Source organism: Caretta caretta, chromosome 19 (assembly GCF_965140235.1).
Source record: "Caretta caretta isolate rCarCar2 chromosome 19, rCarCar1.hap1, whole genome shotgun sequence".
Classification (NCBI taxonomy): domain Eukaryota; kingdom Metazoa; phylum Chordata; order Testudines; family Cheloniidae; genus Caretta; species Caretta caretta.
In genome coordinates this window covers 19,313,606-19,333,803 of record NC_134224.1, presented here as the reverse complement: position 1 = coordinate 19,333,803, position 20,198 = coordinate 19,313,606, and the positions used below count along the sequence as shown (strand labels likewise).

At 46.8% G+C, this 20,198-nt stretch overlaps 1 protein-coding gene across 1 annotated transcript; it reads left to right on the top strand.

Moving 5' to 3' along the window:
• Positions 1-2,321: 2,321 nt before the first annotated feature.
• On the top strand, positions 2,322-19,109 carry PTAFR (platelet activating factor receptor). Its single transcript, XM_048825903.2, has 2 exons — positions 2,322-2,419; positions 14,584-19,109. Exon 2 carries the CDS (start codon positions 14,646-14,648, stop codon positions 15,753-15,755), a length of 1,110 nt encoding a protein of 369 aa, XP_048681860.1. The 5' UTR covers positions 2,322-2,419; positions 14,584-14,645; the 3' UTR covers positions 15,756-19,109.
• The last annotated feature ends 1,089 nt before the right edge of the window (positions 19,110-20,198 follow it).

Here is a 20,198-nt window from a genome sequence, read left to right as displayed (position 1 = left end):
AAGAAGGATGTGGAAAAATTGGAGAGAGTCCAGCGAAGGGCAACAAAAATGATTAGGGGTCTGGAACACATGATTTATGAGGAGAGGCTGAGGGAACTGGGATTGTTTAGTCTGCAGAAGAGGAGAATGAGGGGGGATTTGATAGCTGCTTTCAACTACCTGAGAGATGGTTCCAAAGAGGATGGTTCTAGACTATTCTCAGTGGTAGAAGATGACAAGACAAGGAGTAATGGTCTCAAGTTGCAGTGGGGGAGGTTTAGGTTGGATATGAGGAAAAACTTTTTCACTAGGAGGGTGGTGAAACACTGGAATGCATTACCTAGAGAGGTGGTAGAATCTCCTTTCTTAGAAGTTTTTAAGGTCAGGCTTGACAAAGCCCTGGCTGGGATGATTTAATTGGGGATTGGTCCTGCTTTGAGCAGGGGGTTGGACTAGATGACCTCCTCAGGTCCCTTCCAACCCTGATATTCTATGATTCTAACAACCGTTCTCCATCTTTTTCATGGCAGTCTTTCAAGTATTTGAAAGACTGAAGAGGCACATGATAGCAAACTAAACATACCAGTTCCTTCAGCATTTGCTCAGTTGACTTGGGGAGGGATAGCTCAGTGGTTTGGACATTAGCCTGCTAAACCAGGGTTGTGAGTTCAATCCTTGAGGGGGCCATTTAGGGATCTGGGGCAAAAATTGGGGATTGGTCCTGCATTGATCAGGGGGTTGGACTAGATGACCTCCTGAGGTCCCTTCCATCACACTTGGAAGGGACCTCAGGAGGTCATCTAGTCCAACCCCCTGATCAAAGCGGGACCAATCCCCAACTAAATCATCCCAGCCAGGGCTTTGTCAAGCCTGACCTTAAAAACTTCTAAGAAAGGAGATTCCACCACCTCGCTGGGTAACGCATTCCAGTGTTTCACCACCCTCCTAGTGAAAAAGTTTTTCCTAATATCCAACCTAAACCTCCCCCACTGCAACTTGAGACCATTGCTCCTTGTTCTGTCCTCTTCCACCACTGAGAACAGTCTAGAACCATCCTCTCTGGAACCCCCTTTCAGGTAGTTGAAAGCAGCTATCAAATCCCCCCTCATTCTTCTCTTCTGCAGACTAAACAATCCCAGTTCCCTCAACCTCTCCTCATAAGTCATGTGTTCTCTGTCCACAGAGTGCAGGACAAGAGGCAGTCGGTTCAAACTACAGCATAGCAGATTAAATCTCAGGATAAACTTCCTAACTGCAAGAACAGTAGGACAATGGAACAGACGCCTCAGGAGGCTGTAGAACCTCCTTCACTGGAGGTTTTCAAACAGAGGCTGGAGCCATCTGTCTTGGATGGTTTAGACACAACAAATCCTTCATCTTGTCAGGGAGCTTAGACTCACTACATGACCTTTGTGGTGCCTTCTAACCCTATGATTCTATGATTGCTGCCCAGTTACAGTGGCTGTGGGAACCAGAACTTTGCATTTGCTGGCCCAGATCCTGGGCTGTTCCGTAAATCATCTTTGGTGCCCTGATCTTGGGGCTGTCAAGCACTAAGCCAGTTCTCAGGAGCAACACAGTGGCCCAATGCTGCTTTAAGTTGCACCAGCAGACAATGGCCCTAGGGCTGTTCTGGGAGCTAGGGATTCAGGCACAAGGATACCCCAGGCCATGTCTTCTTTCTTCCAGTCTTAACCCCTGCACCAGTGCCTGGTAGAGGGTAGGGTAGGAACTACTAGGTGGCTCAGCAATCCCTGAGGATCCCCTTGCAAAACAGGAGTCCTAGTGTGGCTGGATTCCCTGGGTTTAAGTCTCTTTAGTTCTGGCGTAAAGATGCAGAGCTGACTATTTACTGGAGAATCTGCTCCTGTGGCCTTTGTGCATCAAAAATCCCAGCCTCTATGTGGAGTGGCCTGTTCTCAAGCAATTAATTTTCTTGGATTTGTAAAGGAAAAAGTACTCCGTGCACAGGCCAGCCCTGCTGCTAGGAAAGATGCCATTCAAGTGCTGTTTCCTTCCTGACCTCACCACAGGCAAGGGACCGGATTCCTCCTTGGCCTCCAGAGGCTAATTGTGATGTCCCTATCTCTTTCAGGAACACAGCCATTAGAAGTAGAGTTCCTTTGAAATGCTACTGCTAATGGCTTTTCAGGGACACCCGGTCTTTGCTGTCAATTTGCTTTTCCCCCCATGTCTTAGTTTATTTCTCTTTTCCTTCGCCCTGCTATCACATGACATTTCCTCTTCTCTAATGACTTGGCAGGAAGCTTTTGCAATCCTTTCAGTTCTGCAATTCTGATCAATAGAACTGTGGGTGGAGGGAAGGCTGTAGCCACAAGCTGGGAGGGACAGGACCTGGAAGCAGACCCAGCAAGCTGAATACGCCACTGCTCTTCAAAGGCTGGCATTGGAGAGATCACTCTGCATCCATTTGACTCTGGTAAGCAGGGACTAGCTTCCACTAGTGCTATTAATATGGAATTCGCATTCTATCCTGAATGTCTTAGAATGGTTTATCTGCGTTGGATTGCTGTGCCAAGCTGCCATACTGTTGTCTATCATGTATTGGGACAACATGGCCCAGTGGACTGGGAATCAAGGGACCGGGGCTCTGTTCCTAGCTTTGCCACAGCCTCACTGGCTGATGTTGGGCAAGTGACTTCCATGCTGTCTAAGTTCCCCTAGTATAAAATGGAACTAATGATGCTCACCCTTGTTTTTCAAGTGATTGGAGCTCGCTGGATGAACATGAAGTATCTTTATCTTGGAGACAGTGTATTGCCTTCGTTCCTGGCTTTGGCCATGGACTTTCTGATTTCAGAGTATAACATACTGATGACTAAGTGGTGACCCTTCCCATATTGAAAAGGAGGACTTGTGGCACCTTAGAGACTAACCAATTTATTTGAGCATGAGCTTTCGTGAGCTAGAGCTCACTTCATCGGATGCATACTGTGGAAAATACAGAAGATGGTTTTTATAAACACCATGAAAAAATGTGTGTTTATCACTACAGAAGGCTTTCTCTCCCCCACCCTACTCTCCTGCTGGTAATAGCTTATCTAAAGTGATCACTCTCCTTACAATGTATATGATAACAGAGGTGGGCCACTTCCAGCACAAATCCAGGGTTTAACAAGAACGTCTGAGGAACAGTGCGGGGGGAGGCAGGGGGGAGAGGAATAAACAAGGGGAAAAATAGAAAAGGAGGACTTGTGGCACCTTAGAGACTAACCAATTGATTTGAGCATGAGCTTTCGTGAGCTACAGCTCACTTCATCGGATGCATACCATGGAAACTGCAGCAGACTTTATATACACACAGAGAATATGAAACAATACCTCCTCCCACCCCACTGTCCTGCTGGTAATAGCTTATCTAAAGTGATCATCAGGTGGGCCATTTCCAGCACAAATCCAGGTTTTCTCACCCTCCACCCCCCCACACAAATTCACTCTCCTGCTGGTGCTAGCCCATCCAAAGTGATAACTCTTTACATAATCAAGTCGGGCTATTTCCTGCATAGATCCAGGTTTTCTCACATCCTCCCCACCCCCATACACACACAAACTCACTCTCCTGCTGGTAATAGCTTATCTAAACTGACCACTCTCCAAGTTAAACCAGAACATCTGGGGGGGGGGGGGGGGTGTAGGAAAAAACAAGAGGAAACAGGCTACTTTGCATAATGACTTAGCCACTCCCAGTCTCTATTTAAGCCTAAATTAATAATATCCAATTTGCAAATGAATTCCAATTCAGCAGTTTCTCACTGGAGTCTGTATTTGAAGTTTTTTTGTTTTAAGATAGCGACCTTCATGTCTGTGATTGCGTGACCAGAGAGATTGAAGTGTTCTCCGACTGGTTTATGAATGGTATAATTCTTGACATCTGATTTGTGTCCATTTATTCTTTTACGTAGAGACTGTCCAGTTTGACCAATGTACATGGCAGAGGGGCATTGCTGGCACATGATGGCATATATCACATTGGTGGATGTGCAGGTGAACGAGCCTCTGATAGTGTGACTGATGTTATTAGGCTCTGTGATGGTGTCCCCTGAATAGATATGTGGGCACAATTGGCAACGGGCTTTGTTGCAAGGATAAGTTCCTGGGTTAGTGGTTCTGTTGTGTGGTATGTGGTTGTTGGTGAGTATTTGCTTCAGGTTGCGGGGCTGTCTGTAGGCAAGGACTGGCCTGTCTCCCAAGACTTGTGAGAGTGTTGGGTCATCCTTTAGGATAGGTTGTAGATCCTTAATAATGCGTTGGAGGGGTTTTAGTTGGGGGCTGAAGGTGACCGCTAGTGGCGTTCTGTTATTTTCTTTGTTAGGCCTGTCCTGTAGTAGGTAACTTCTGGGAACTCTTCTGGCTCTGTTTCTTTACTTCTGCAGGTGGGTATTGTAGTTGTAAGAAAGCTTGACAGAGATCTTGTAGGTGTTTGTCTCTGTCTGAGGGGTTGGAGCAAATGCGGTTGTATCGCAGAGCTTGGCTGTAGACAATGGATCGTGTGGTGTGGTCAGGGTGAAAGCTGGAGGCATGCAGGTAGGAATAGCGGTCAGTAGGTTTCCGGTATAGGGTGGTGTTTGTGGCCATTGTTTATTAGCACTGTAGTGTCCAGGAAGTGGATCTCTTGTGTGGACTGGACCAGGCTGAGGTTGGTGGTGGGATGGAAATTGTTGAAATCATGGTGGAATTCCTCAAGGGCTTCTTTTCCATGGGTCCAGATGATGAAGATGTCATCAATATAGCGCAAGTAGAGTAGGGGCTTTAGGGGACGAGAGCTGAGGAAGCATTGTTCTAAATCAGCCATAAAAATGTTGGCATACTGTGGGGCCATGCGGGTACCCATAGCAGTGCCGCTGATCTGAAGGTATACATTGTCCCCAAATGTGAAATAGTTATGGGTAAGGACAAAGTCACAAAGTTCAGCCACCAGGTTAGCCGTGACATTATCGGGGACAGCAGGATTGTCTGGCTATGTAGACTCCCTCCTCAGGCCCTACGCTACCAGCACGCCCAGCTACCTTCGAGACACCACTGACTTCCTGAGGAAACTACAATCCATCGGTGATCTTCCTGATAACACCATCCTGGCCACTATGGATGTAGAAGCCCTCTACACCAACATTCCACACAAAGATGGACTACAAGCCGTCAAGAACACTATCCCCGATAATGTCACGGCTAACCTGGTGGCTGAACTTTGTGACTTTGTCCTTACCCATAACTATTTCACATTTGGGGACAATGTATACCTTCAGATCAGCGGCACTGCTATGGGTACCCGCATGGCCCCACAGTATGCCAACATTTTTATGGCTGATTTAGAACAATGCTTCCTCAGCTCTTGTCCCCTAAAGCCCCTACTCTACTTGCGCTATATTGATGACATCTTCATCATCTGGACCCATGGAAAAGAAGCCCTTGAGGAATTCCACCATGATTTCAACAATTTCCATCCCACCACCAACCTCAGCCTGGTCCAGTCCACACAAGAGATCCACTTCCTGGACACTACAGTGCTAATAAACAATGGCCACAAACACCACCCTATACCGGAAACCTACTGACCGCTATTCCTACCTGCATGCCTCCAGCTTTCACCCTGACCACACCACACGATCCATCGTCTACAGCCAAGCTCTGCGATACAACCGCATTTGCTCCAACCCCTCAGACAGAGACAAACACCTACAAGATCTCTGTCAAGCTTTCTTACAACTACAATACCCACCTGCAGAAGTAAAGAAACAGAGCCAGAAGAGTTCCCAGAAGTTACCTACTACAGGACAGGCCTAACAAAGAAAATAACAGAACGCCACTAGCGGTCACCTTCAGCCCCCAACTAAAACCCCTCCAACGCATTATTAAGGATCTACAACCTATCCTAAAGGATGACCCAACACTCTCACAAGTCTTGGGAGACAGGCCAGTCCTTGCCTACAGACAGCCCCGCAACCTGAAGCAAATACTCACCAACAACCACATACCACACAACAGAACCACTAACCCAGGAACTTATCCTTGCAACAAAGCCCGTTGCCAATTGTGCCCACATCTATTCAGGGGACACCATCACAGAGCCTAATAACATCAGCCACACTATCAGAGGCTCGTTCACCTGCACATCCACCAATGTGATATATGCCATCATGTGCCAGCAATGCCCCTCTGCCATGTACATTGGTCAAACTGGACAGTCTCTACGTAAAAGAATAAATGGACACAAATCAGATGTCAAGAATTATACCATTCATAAACCAGTCGGAGAACACTTCAATCTCTCTGGTCACGCAATCACAGACATGAAGGTCGCTATCTTAAAACAAAAAAACTTCAAATCCAGACTCCAGCGAGAAACTGCTGAATTGGAATTCATTTGCAAATTGGATACTATTAATTTAGGCTTAAATAGAGACTGGGAGTGGCTAAGTCATTATGCAAGGTAGCCTGTTTCCTCTTGTTTTTTCCTACACTCCTCCCCCCCCCCCCAGATGTTCTGGTTTAACTTGGATTTAAACTTGGAGAGTGGTCAGTTTAGATGAGCTATTACCAGCAGGAGAGAGTTTGTGTGTGTGTATGGGGGTGGGGGAGATGTGAGAACCTGGATCTATGCAGGAAATAGCCCGACTTGATTATGTAAAGAGTTGTCACTTTGGATGGGCTAGCACCAGCAGGAGAGTGAATTTGTGTGGGGGGGTGGAGGGTGAGAGAACCTGGATTTGTGCTGGAAATGGCCCACCTGTTGATCACTTTAGATAAGCTATTACCAGCAGGACAGTGGGGTGGGAGGAGGTATTGTTTCATATTCTGTGTGTATATAAAGTCTGTTGCAGTTTCCATGGTATGCATCTGATGAAGTGAGCTGTAGCTCACGAAAGCTCATGCTCAAATAAATTGGTTAGTCTCTAAGGTGCCACAAGTCCTCCTTTTCTTTTTGCGAATACAGACTACCACAGCTGTTCCTCTAAAAGGGGAAAATAGGTTTCTTTATAAAAAGACGCAACCATTCCCAGTGTCTATTCAAGCCTAAGCTAATTGTATCCAATTTGCAAATTAATTCCAATTCAGCAGTCTCTCATTGGAGTCTGTTTTCGAAGTTTTTTGTTGAAGGATAGTCACTTTGAGATCAGAAATCGAGTGACCAGAGAGATTGAAGTATTCAAAAACCAGTTGGAGAACATTATAATTCTTGACATCTGATTTGTGTCCATTTAGTCTTTTACGTAGACTGTCCAGTTTGCCCAATGTACATGGCAGAGGGACATTGCAGGCAAATGATGGTATATACCACATTGGTGGATGTGCAGGTGAACGAGCCTTTGATAGTGTGACTGATGTTATTAGGCCCTGTGATGGTGTCCCCTGAATAGATATGTGGGCACAGTTCACAACGGGCTTTGTTGCAAGGATAGGTTACTGGGTTAGTGGTTCTGTTGTGTGGTATGTGGTTGCTGGCGAGTATTCGCTTCAGCTTGGGGGGGGCTGTCTGTATACAAGTACTGGCCTGTCTCCCAAGATTTGTGAGTGATGGGTCGTCCTTCAGGATAGGTTGTAGATCCTTGATGATGCATTGGAGAGGTTTTAGTTGGGGGCTGAAGGTGATGGCTAGTGCCGTTCTGTTTTTTTGTTAGGTCTGTCCTGTAATAGGTGACTTCTGGGAACTCTTCTGGCTCTAGCAATCTGTAGCCAATGGGCAGGGGGAGCCTGCCAGAGCACCTTTCATCCACTGGATCCCAGAGCATTTTATAGGCCACATCCACAGGAATCACTTCATCTATTGCTGAAATGCAGTCACCTCTGACCTGAGCCCTTAGCATCAGCATTACTTAAGAGTTTACAAGAAGCAGAGAGAACAATGTACCCCACTAAAGCTGCTGGGGGAATTCTTGGTAAACAGAACAGAGTACCCAGGTTGGAATCTAGCCAAGACATCTGTAACAGGTGGCTTGGAGAGTTGGGTAGCCTAGTGGTCAGAGCTCTCAGCTTCCTACTTGGTTTAGGAGCCTGAGTCTTTAAAGCCAGTGGGGTAAGGGGGACCCAAGCCCTCCCTCTCCACCAGGGCCCAGCCCAGAGCCCTGTGCAAGTCAAGCTCTGAACTGAGGGATGGGGAGATGGATGGACAGAGGGAGGGAAGGGTGGCCCCAAGCAGGGCATCAAAACATACTGACCTTGGCTATGTCCTACCAGACTGTTCAGTTTGGGGTGTGGCCCCCTAGTCCAATTTGCTTGGCAGCTTGCTGACCTCTCTTGGGTCCTGGGCAGCTCCTTGGGGAGCCAGCCACAAGGTGGTTAGGGAAGCCCCACAACGTCTGCATAATAACCCCAGTTTCTTGGGGTGCTGGGTACATAGGTCCCCTTGGCTGGGAAGACCATGTCCCTAGGTGGCAGCCTTGGCTAGTAGGCTAGCGCTTCTTCCCCTCCTCCTAGGGACAGAGGTGCCCCAAGCGCACCCCCCTCCCACCGTGCCTCCTGCATGCCATGGAACAACTGAGCACCTGGCTGCGAGGCACTGGGAGGGAAGGGGGAGCAGGCTGTCAGCCAGTGATAAGCAGCTGATGATTTTTCCCCGTGCAAGCTCCAGGGCTGAACGCCCACGGAGTCGGTGCCTATGGGTAGGAAGGCAGCTAGCTCCTGCCTTTCCGCCAGTCAGCCCTGAACTGGGCCAGGCTCTGTCCTTTCCTCCCCTCTCCAGGCCTGGCACTGTCTGCAGGAATGGAAGGGCAGGGCTAGCTGGGCCCAAAGGCTCTCCTTAACCCCTGCTGTTCTGGCTGGCAATTTCTCAGCTTCATCACAACACTGGAATTCAGACCCCGCTTGAAAAGTGCCATGGGATCTTTAATGATCACAAGCAATTAGTGCTTCATGTTTCATCTCATTCTAACATCAGGCCCTCAGCAGAAGAGTGCTCCTAACACCATCCTCTGCCATGGGTGCAGACAGACAAGTCTGACCTCTGGGTGCTGTCACCCCTTCCCAGCTCTGCTCAGCAGGCCAGAGGGACTGAGTGGACGATGTGTACCTCAGCTGGGTCACTTTCAGCACATTGTACCAGGACCTGCAGAACACGTTGTGCTGAGCAATGAGTATGCAGCTGGGATGCACTGGACACATTGTGCTGGGACACCTCTTCACTGGGCCAGGACACACCCAGGCTGAGATCCCCTGGCCCAGCTATCGTTGGGATGGGAGTGCTGGACAAGTTCCATCAGGCAGGTACTCCTGGGGCTGGAATACGTGAGGCATATTTCCCCAGGACACAAGTATGTGTAGCACTCCCCATGCTTTACGGATGGGTAAACTAACAGACAGAGATGCAGTGACTTTTCCTGCATCACACAGTGAGTCAGGGCAGAGCTGGGAATGGAACCCCAGTTTCCACTCCCACCCTGGTGCCCAATCCAAGTCTAGATCCCACTGAGTGGAGACAGGCATGTGATGAGCTGGATACACCTGGTCAATCTGGGACCCAGCCTGATGTGGCCAGACCCTCCAGTGCCCTACGACAGCTCTGTGTCATGCTGGTGCAAAGGTTACAATGGCACAAACCCCTCCTGGCAAAGGGTGTATCCCCAGGGTTCCCTCTTGCCCAACTGGATCCCTGACTGCTGGGCAATATTGGAGATAGTGGCAGCTGTTCTAACTTAGAGCAGCCTTCAGGCTCAAGTTGGGACTGGGACCAGGATGGCTCCTGGATAAGGGGAACACAAAGATAATTTAAAGCTACTTTCTTAACCTGACTTCCTAAGGTGAACTAAATGCCTTGGTTGCAACCAAGGATCTTTCCATTTGTGTTGGGATGCACACTTGGTGTGCCAGGATATCCTGAATGTGCGGCACTCACTGGGCTGCAATGCTCACTCCCTGGGCTAGACCTACAGGATGCGTGGGGGAGACGGGAACATGGTGGTTGGGGACACTGGGGCATGGCCACTAGGTAACCCAAGGGGCTGGAAGACCACGAGTGTCGATGAAGCCCCCTCGCACTAGGCCCAGGTGTCCTTGGCCCGCCCTCCCGCCTGGAGGCACTCGCAGCAGCTCTGTGTACTGGGGCCAAGTGTCCTTGGGCCCCCCCCCCCCCCCCCCGCCTGGAGGCACACACAGCGGTTATGCTGAGAATCTGCAACATATTGTTGCAGAGTCAGACTGCCTGAAACTAAGCAAGGCCCCCAGGGCAGATATGGAAGAACAATGCTGAATAAAGCAGCTTTATGTATAGTTTAACAAATGATACAGAGAATCAGGGAACTAGCTGGGAACTGGATTGGCTGGCTATATGGATACTTGGGGCAGCTTGCTATTGGATAAGTATGCTGGGAAAAAGGATGTATAAAAGCCTGTGTAACTTCCTGCTCTGGGTGCAGGATTTGAGATTTTATTCTCCCTGTACCTTTTTGCAGCTGCAAATAAACTTTTCTGCTTCTCCACCCCGTTGTGATTATTGGGTGTAGCACACTGGGTAACGAACCAACTCAAGCTGTTGTTCAGCCTCTCGGCACTGGGTGCCGGCAACATAGTTATTGCATTAAATAGGCAGAGAAATCCTTTCTGTTAGGGCAAGTGTGACGCACTAGGAGCGGGAAGCCTCTAGGAACTTGGTAACTGAATTCCTTTGTTGGCTGTCCTCTGCTATATATTCTGTACTTCAGTGCATAAAGCTGGCTTCCCTGGCACTGTGTATAATTAATACAAAGGGTTTGTTGTACATTCAGCATCAGCCTCCATTCACTGTTAATTGGGAAGATGTTGCTGGTTTGACAGCCAGGAGCCTACAGTCCCCTCTCTCAGGCACAGCATGGGCAGCTTCATGCACACACTGACCTAGAGGGGTCACTTCTGTTAGGGGGCTTATTCCTTCACCCACTTACTTCCCTGGTCCTTCTCACATGAACAGAGAGCAACAATACCCAAAGTCCAAAGGTGCAAACAATTTGATAATTTATTGAGGTGAACTTCCAGCAAGCATGATTCCAGTTTCCTTCCTTAGTGTCCCCTTTCCCAGCTCTGACACCACAGAGCCTTACACCTGTGTCCCTGTTCCTATTCCTGCCCTTAGCCAAACAGGATTCCAATTTCCCCACCCCCATTCCCTGTTCCTATCCCCCCCCATACCCACCCACTTTCTGATTGACTGACTGCAGACTATATAGTAAAACTTGAGTTCTGCTTAGCTATACCTTAACCAATCATTTTCCTGAAATTTAACTAACCAATCCTAACATATTGTAACATGATTATGTAATCAATTATATCCCACCACCTTAATTAGTTTACACCCAGCAAAATTAATTATACAGCAGACAGGAACAATCACAGAACCAGACCAAGATTATACAGACAAACAATAGCAAAGTGGGAACTATAATGACAAAACAACACAGAAGTGAGGATTTCACATCCCAGCTATTGATAAGTGAGTCCTTGCCAGACAGGATGCTACTAAACTAAGTTTCCTTTTACATCTTCAAGGCACTTCCCTTTCTCTGGAGGCGATAGGCATTATCTGGACAGGATTGTATTCCTAACAGCCCCATAGCACCTTCTTTCAATGAGACTAGTTTGGAATGTGAGGATGTGACCGGTCCCAGCTTATGGCTGCCTCTGCTGCTTAGCCAAAGGCCTTAGCCTAAGCACAGGGCCTCAGACTGTCACAGTAAGAGAAGGCCCTTACAGTGGCAGACAGTGATTTTGATTCTTTCTTTTATACCTCTAGAACTAGCCAAGTGATAAGAATACACCTAAATTCTTAGAGTATAGACCTTTACAGACAGGCCTGAATATCTATCTCCTAACAACTTCCACGAAAGAGAATGAAGAGTACTTGTGGCACTTTAGAGACTAACAAATTTTATTTGGGCATAACTCCTTGTTCCTTTTGCTGATACAGACTAACACAGCTACCATTCTGAAACCTGTCACCATTCCAGGAGAGAGTACAATTCAGTCTCCACAATCCAATCCCAGGTTGGATGGATGGATGGACAGAGAGAAGCACCTTCAAAGCCCCTGGTTGGTGCAGAAATTTGATTGTATTTCCCCAAAGTGCAAATTCCAGACGACTCCTCTTGCCCCTTGCTTGAATAGTGACTCCTACCCCCACTGCACTGAGGAAGGAAGGCCAGGAGGTGGCCTTGCTTGGAATGATTCCTGGATCTGATCTAAATTAGCACATGGAGACTCTGTCTGGACATCTCCAGGCTACTAAATATAGTGCAGCAGCCACATGAGTGAATCTCCAGGTACAGCAGACAGGTTGGATTGGAACAAAGCCACAAAAAGGCTTCTTTACTGAACAGGGTGGGGAGGACCAGGCTCAGAGGTTAACCACCATTGAACAGCATCACCTCAATCCAGAGCCCTCTGCACATGCCAGGGCAGGAACACTGTGCTGGCTGTCAAAGCTGATGGACCCCACAGGTAGCAACCGGTGAATTTGGAGCAAACCTCTAGCTCTCTCTTAGCAACACTCCCCTCTGTGCTGCTGGGGGTGATGCAGCCAGGGCAGTATCTTCCCACAGCTCTCACAGCAGACAATATACGGGCTGCTTCAGTGATGCTGCTGAGTGAGCAGCCTGACTGAGCAAGAGCTTCTCTCTGCCGTTCCCTCAGCAGGTCCCAGTCTCCCAGCCTACAGACTCTCTTCCTCAACTTGCACGACTAGGAATTACCTCTTTCCCTTTTGGGGCACTCCCGCTCCCTGGCCAGGGCTCTTCTCTTGGAGACAGGCAAGTTGCTCTCGAGAGGTGCTCTATGGGCAAGGTGACCTAGTGAGGAAAACAGGGGCATGTGTTTATGTTTTCTACTCAACTCCTGGCAGGGTGTTAGGGGCAGATTAGTTTCCTGTATGTTCTCTTCCACTGATAAGTCAGCAGAGACTCCATGGGGCCTTTCCAGAGTGTGACTGTGCCCAAACTCCAAGCGTGGCTGTAGAAAGTCTCTGAACACACCCACTGCCAAGGGCTGCTTGTTTGTAAACCTCCAATGGAATGGATCTATTTCATGGGGCATGCATGCACACCACACTGCACCCTGGGGGGACCAAAGGGAGGGGAAGGGCTGGGCACCACCACCAGGGGCTTTGGTTATGCATTGGTTGCTTCAGCAGGCATTGTAGCTCACAGCATGGGGGATATATTTATACAGTAAAGTCATGTTACAAAAAACTCAGCATCTATCCCTATACAAACACATCCCGCCCTCAAAGAAATGGGTGAGCTCTTAGAGGTGGAGCTAACAGAGCTCACTGGGCCTGCTGCCCCATATACTATATGGGGTTAACTAATGATTCTGGTTTCTCTGTGTTTATGTGGCAATAGGTTGTTGCTTGGTCAACAGTAAAGGAGAAAAGAGAGGCAGTAACCTATGTGAGAAGGGACAGTGAGGCACAATTAACCTTTGGAACTCTTTGTCAGGGGATGTTGTGAAGGCCAAGACCATAACAGGGTTCAAAAAAAGAACTAGATAAATTCATGGAGGATAGGTCCATCAATGGCTATTAGCCAGGATGGGCAGGAATGGTGTCCCTAGCTTCTGTTTGCCAGAAGCTGGGAATGAGCAACAGGGGATGGATCACTTGATTCCCTGCTCTGTTCATTCACTCTGCGGCACCTGGCTCTGGCCACTGTCGGGAGGCAGGACACGGGGCTAGCTGGACCTTCGGCCTGACCTGATAGGGCCGTTCTTATGTTCAGTGCAAGTCAGACGGGCCAGCAGCAATTAAAGAGCAACTTCCCCACCACACAACTCCGGGAAAGAGGCTGAGATTGGAGGGGCAGGCGGCGTAGGCAGATATGAGCTTGTAGGGTGACTGGCCATTCTGTATTTTAAAGAACATGGCTTATGTGGTGTCTAATGCCCTGTGATATGACCAGTGTCCAAGAAGTAGACATTAGGAAGCACATCAGCTTTCCAGTTATAACCATGGAAATGCTCAGGCCCTGTGATACCAACACAGGCTTTGTATCGCGAGTAAAACAATTTCAGGATGAGCTCTGTCCCATACTTTACAGTTGGCTCCTTCAAATCCCTGGAGAGGCAGGGTAGGGAAAGTGGTAGAATGGGTGGGGAGTAGCTGGCTGTGGAACTAGAGAAGTAAGGGAGACTGGACCACAGAGCAAGCGGGCATAGGATGTAGGTGGGTATGAAACTGGAGTAATACTGAGAAGAGGAAGGAGCAGAGTGGGTGGGGGGCAGACAGCAGGGTGGATGTCAGAGGTTGGAGAGTGAGAGGAGCGCTCAGAGGGGTGAATGGGCCCAGCGAATGCGGGATATGCAGTCAGAGGGGATATGAACTGAGAACAGATAAGTTTCAGAGTAGCAGCTGTGTTAGTCTGTATCCACAAAAAGAAAAGGAGGACTTGTGGTACCTTAGAGACTAACAAATTTATCTGAGCATAAGCTTTCATGAGCTACAGCTCACTTCATCGGATGCATTTGATGAAGTGAGCTGTTGCTCATGAAAGCTTATGCTCAAATTAAATTTTTTTAGTCTCTAAGGTGCCACAAGTCCTCCTTTTCTTTTTTGAGAACAGACAGGTGGCTTTGGGGCTTGGCAGTGACCCTACACCCTGTAATCCTAGTTCATATGTTTTGTGTTCTTAGAATAAGAAGAAAAGAAGTGGACAGAAAATTTTCTGCCTTGGAAGAGTCGGGTCAGTGACACAATGTCCACGAAGTGGGGAGATAGCACTCTTTCACCTCTGAGTGTCTCCACCCTGCCCACTAACACCTCATGCAGGGTGGACTCTGAGTTCAGATACCCCCTTTTCACCATCTTGTACAGCTTCATCTTCATTCTGGGCTTCATTGCCAATTGCTATGTGCTGTGGATTTTCTGCCAGGTTTATGCTTGGAGGAAACTAAACGAAATCAAGATATTCATGGTGAACCTGATAGTGGCTGACCTGCTGTTCCTGATCACGCTGCCCCTGTGGATTGTTTACTATCACCACCAAGGAGACTGGATTATGCCTACTTTCCTGTGTAACGTCGCCGGCTACTTGTTCTTCGTTAACACCTACTGCTCCATAGCCTTCTTGACAGTCATTACATACAACCGATTCCAGGCAGTGACCAAGCCCATCACAGCCGCTCAGTTCCCCACCCGGAGAAGGGGTATCTTCCTCTCCGCAGCTATTTGGGTGGTGATAGTGAGCAGTGCTTTGTACTACCTCATTGGCGATGGCACTAATGAGGAGAAGATTAACCAAGGCACCGTCATGCGGTGTTTTGAGCGCTATGACACCTCTGGCAACACTGTGCACATCCTCGCCACCCATGTTGTCATATTCGTCATTTTTGTCTTAATTTTCCTGTTTATACTGGTGTGTAACTTGTTCATTATCAGGACACTGCTGACCAAGCCAGTACAGCTGCAGAAGAGCACCCATGTCAAGCAGAGGGCACTCAGGATGGTGTGTACTGTCCTGGCTGTATTCATCATATGCTTTGTACCTCACCATTTCATTGACCTCCCCTGGACCCTAACAGTCCTAGAGTGGTGGCAGAAAGAAAACTGTCTGTTGCGCCGGCAGATCAACGATGCCCATCAGGTTACTCTATGCCTCTTGAGCACCAACTGCATGCTGGACCCTGTCATCTACTGCTTCCTAACCAAGAAGTTCAGGAAGCACCTTTCAGAGAATCTTAAAAACATGAAAGGGAGTCGCAAGTGTTCCAGGCCAACCACTGAAACAGTGACTGAGGGCATGGTGCCCATCAATGACCTCCCCACCAACCCCATGAGAAACGAATACAGCCCTGTCTCCTACTGAGCAGGGCTGGGCCACTTGTGTCATCAGCTTCCTCTCACTAAGCCAGGCCCGAGAGGGACACATCAGTGGGCCAGATCTCTGCATTTCCATCAGGAAGAGGAAATATGAGCATTCAATCCCCATACCCACAAATGCAACCAGAGGAATAGGGACCCCGCAGGGGCTGCAAAGGAGCAACTTCTGCCACATACTGATGCTTCATGGGACACTAATCACAGCTCAGTTGGTTTTCTTTTCTGTTGACCTTGTGCCCTTCCCACTCCTCCTATCTCCTTATGTGATCTGTCAGCACTTTAACATGGGAGGGCAAGGGATTGCCATGCAGAGAGCTCACCCTTATGAATGACAGAGATTCTATGGGATCTGATCCAAGTAACCAGCCTGGGGATAAGGGGGTGGTCTGTGAAAGTTGATGGGTATTGGTGATGTGCTAGAAATCTCTGCCATAGATCTCCCAATCTCTGGGATCTGTATGTATAGATTTTTAAGGTCACCAGGGACCATTATCTAGCCTGACCTCCTGCACATCACCAGCTAGAGAATGTCACCTATTCCTGGACCCAGGCCAATAACTTCTGGTTGAGCTAGCACATATCTTTCAGAAAGAGACCAAATATAAACTGAAAGCTCCAAGTGACAGAAGGTGATTGCCAGCATAGGAGTTAAGATAGCAAATGAATGGGTTTTTAATGCTTCATTCTCATCGCTTTTATTTATTATAGATGGGGATTTTTAAGAGGGAGTGGCTATTGTCCCTGCTTGTACTTGTACTGCTGAAAACAAAGAAATGTAGCTGGTTGCTTATTTGAAGACAGTTTTTTAATGATAAAATATTAGAAAACAAACAGGTTGTGGCCACACCCCAGGGCAACCTCCAAGCCACTCAACTGCTACTGTCATGTTAAGTCCAGTGCAAAAATATCAAGGGTTTTAAGCTCAGGCATTCAGTCCAGGGTGAAAGGGACCCTGCTCTAAACAGTGCTGGCTGCAGACAATATGGGCCCACAGAAAGCTGGTTATCCTGAGGGTGCTAGGCTTGATTACGGATTAGAAGACACTTAAGGCTCCTTGTCTAACCCTGAGTTGCTCAATATTAAACTTCCTTCAAGCACAGGAAGTGGAACAGGGTGGGGAACTTACTTACATGAGTTTTTGGTTCCTAAACTCTTCTAGAAAAATTTCCCAGCTAGTGATTGGAAAAACTCATCTACCATGTCAACATTGGAAAAGGTTATTTATACCAGTTAGCAGCAGCCTGGTGATTCCAGCCAGAGAACTGCTAGGATTGTTTGTGTGGCAAACTTCAAACCTCTCCAATCATCTGACCAACAATGGTATTATATTATGCCCATATTTCACTGAGAGGATTCCCAACTCTTCAATCCCCAGACATCACTGGTGGACCACTGAAACTTTGATATCTGTGAGTGGGCAAAAAGTTCACTTTTCCTTTCTACTGTGGACCTCACAATGGTCACCTATGCATTCAGATGCTACAGTGCAGGACATGGATAAGAACCCAATCAGAACTGCATGTGCCTTTGCCTCCTGTAGGCTAGACTACTGCAATGGTCTCTGCTGAGGGCTGCCCACAAAGACTACGCAGGGGCTTCTTCTAGTGCAGATATGGCATCCACTTGGTTATTAGAGCAAACCATTTTGATTTTAGATGTTTGCATTTATTATCAAAGGGCAAAGACAAAGATATTTGCACAGGACAGACAATGCACTCCAACTGGATTTTTTTTTTTAAACTTAACCAAATCACTTAAAATATATCTGTTTAAAAATATTGCTGAGATTTTTCACTTCTGCTTCTGGGATGATCGTTTAAATTTTAGAGGAGGAACAGGATTATACTAATGGGAAATTGTTAAACTGCATGCAGGACAAGGATGACCTGACCTGACTTAGCAAAATGGATCCTCCAGAAGAGTCTTAAATAAATTTAAAACTTTTCCCCCTTGTGCTCAATCCTCTGATATTTTTTTCTACATTCACCAATAAATGGGGAGCTGAAAGGGGAAGTGAAGAGAAATGGGGGAAAAAAAGTGACGTTCTCACTCAGCCCAAAGGGTAGAAATTCATAAATCAAGCCAAGCTGGATGCTTGTGATGAATCAAGTTACATATTTTTAAGCATAACATCTGTAATGATGAACAGAATCAGGGGATGAGGACTCAGACATAAAGGCCAGAACGGACAATCATGATCATCCAGTCTGATCTCCTGCACAATTGCAGGCCACAGAACCTCACCTACTCACTCTTGCAATAGATCCATAACCTCTGGCTGAGTTACTGAAGTCCTCAAACAATGATTTAAAGACAGAAAATCCACCATTTATTCTAATTTAAACCAATGCCCACGTTGCAACAGAAGGTGAAAAAACTCCAGAGAAATATTTCTATAATAATGAATAGAAGTTGGGGTAGAATTCAAAGGCAACTGATATTGAATTTAACCTTCATTTATTTCCTCTGGTGCAGAGGAAAGTACAACTAAGGTCTACAGCCCCCCAAAGCCAGGTTGCCATGTGTTCACTGGCAGCGATTTTTCTTTTTTTAAACCACAGCAAGTAGGCCAGCCGGGACGATGAAAGAGAAGAATAAAACACAATCTAACCCAGTTAAGAAAAAAGGGAAAGAAATGAGGTTTCAGTCGGAAACGAACTTCTGAAATATTGGCTTGAGCCAGTAGCCAGTAATAGGCCAATAACAAGGAGCACTTTCCAAAAGACTGGGAAAGGGAAGAGCTTTGGACTTTGCTTAGAAAGGTGGGCATGAAATATGATGGGTTTGAACAGTCAGACTGAAATGATTTAAATGGCCAAAAACCAATTATTTTCAGAAACTTTCTGTAACAGAACAAAACAGAGAGAAGAAAAGGTGGTTCCATCCATTACAATAATGAAGTGAAGGTAGTGGACAGTACAGAGGACAAATGGTTGTGGAGACCCATAAAGTGACTAACAGTCATACGAAGAATCAGTATTGTGAAGAGCATTTCAATTTTTTTTTTTCAGATTAAATTTTACATTGTGATTTCTGGTAGGTGAAGTCAAGACCGAATCACCACCTTGCCTGCTGAGAGGATTGATGGTAGCTGTATTCCATGAGCATAAATATTCTCTCTCAGGGCCGACTGCCATACCCCATTCACATTGAGTAGTCCTACTGAAACCAATGGGATTATATGAGAGATAATGTACAAATCAGTGTTAAGAGTATCAGCTTGAGGGCCAGATTATAAAATACTAGGGGCCAGGACTCTCTTTTTAGTTGTCTCATATTGCACTGAACATGTTATAATTATTTAACAAGTAGCATTCTCAATAAATCACTTTCACACTCATTCAACCTGGTTTTCATTTCTCAGCTGAGTGACAGTTTTTTACTAGAGGAATTTTGGTTTGGATGTGCTTGTCCTTTCTCCAGTTGCATTTAGCTAGGGAGGTGCTGGTTTCCCAATGCCAAGGAATTCTACATGTAGTCAAAAAGATGTGCCAGATTGGCAAAGTTTATCTTAGGGCTGCTTGCAAGGATATGGAGGATGGAATTAAAGAGTATGTTCATCCACACATCTTCATCACATGATCCATTACATTGTGCCCAAATTCCTGTATCGCTAGCCATTCCCAGGCAACAGGTTGAGACTTAACATCAGGGACAATTCAAGTTCCCCTCCTCTTTACTGGCAAAGAGTTTTAAAGATTAACCTGAACCAAAACTCTGGTTTTCAAGTTTGGGCCCATTTCTGTTAAAGGTGACTGTATGACCTCAGCAAAGTCAGTAACTGTGATACTCAAACTACCAATCATTCCATGTGGGAATCCCAAAGCACTTTCCAAACAATGCGTTAAGTCTCACAGCACTCCTCTGTGTTAGGAAGTATTATTATCCTTGTTTTACAGAGGGATTTACCCACAGGAAGTTAATTGTAGGAATGGACCACACTTCTTTTAGTTTTAGGATACTGCAAGGTGCTTAGGGGAAAAACCCCAAATCAGCAATGAGTAACTAGATTGTTTCCTCCCTGATATCAAGAACAAGGGCACATTTAAAACTGATCAAAGGAAATATTTGTTCACACTGCACAATTAGCTTGTGGAACTCACTACCATGAGATATCATCTATAAAAAAGCCCATTCTGTATTCAGTGCAAGGTTTGGGTGGAGTGCAGTGAATAAGGCCAGAGACCACACACTGAATTAAGTTAAGGAAAAAGACCTAAGTAACCATTCCCTGAGCATCATCCAGTCTCGGCACAGAATGAGGCAGGGGTCCTGGAGAAAAATAAAATGTGATTATGTATTTAAAGACTATCACATGGATATGCATTGGGCAGGTGAATTAGGGTTGCCAGGGCAACAGTAATTCTGGCATTTCCTAATTTCTGAGTGCTTGATTTTGCTTCACATTCTTTCAACAGAGTCTTTTGGT

Bases quoted from the DNA above. Each gene is read 5' to 3' on its own strand.
- PTAFR (XM_048825903.2), top strand. From the start codon at position 14,646: ATGTCCACGAAGTGGGGAGATAGCACTCTTTCACCTCTGAGTGTCTCC.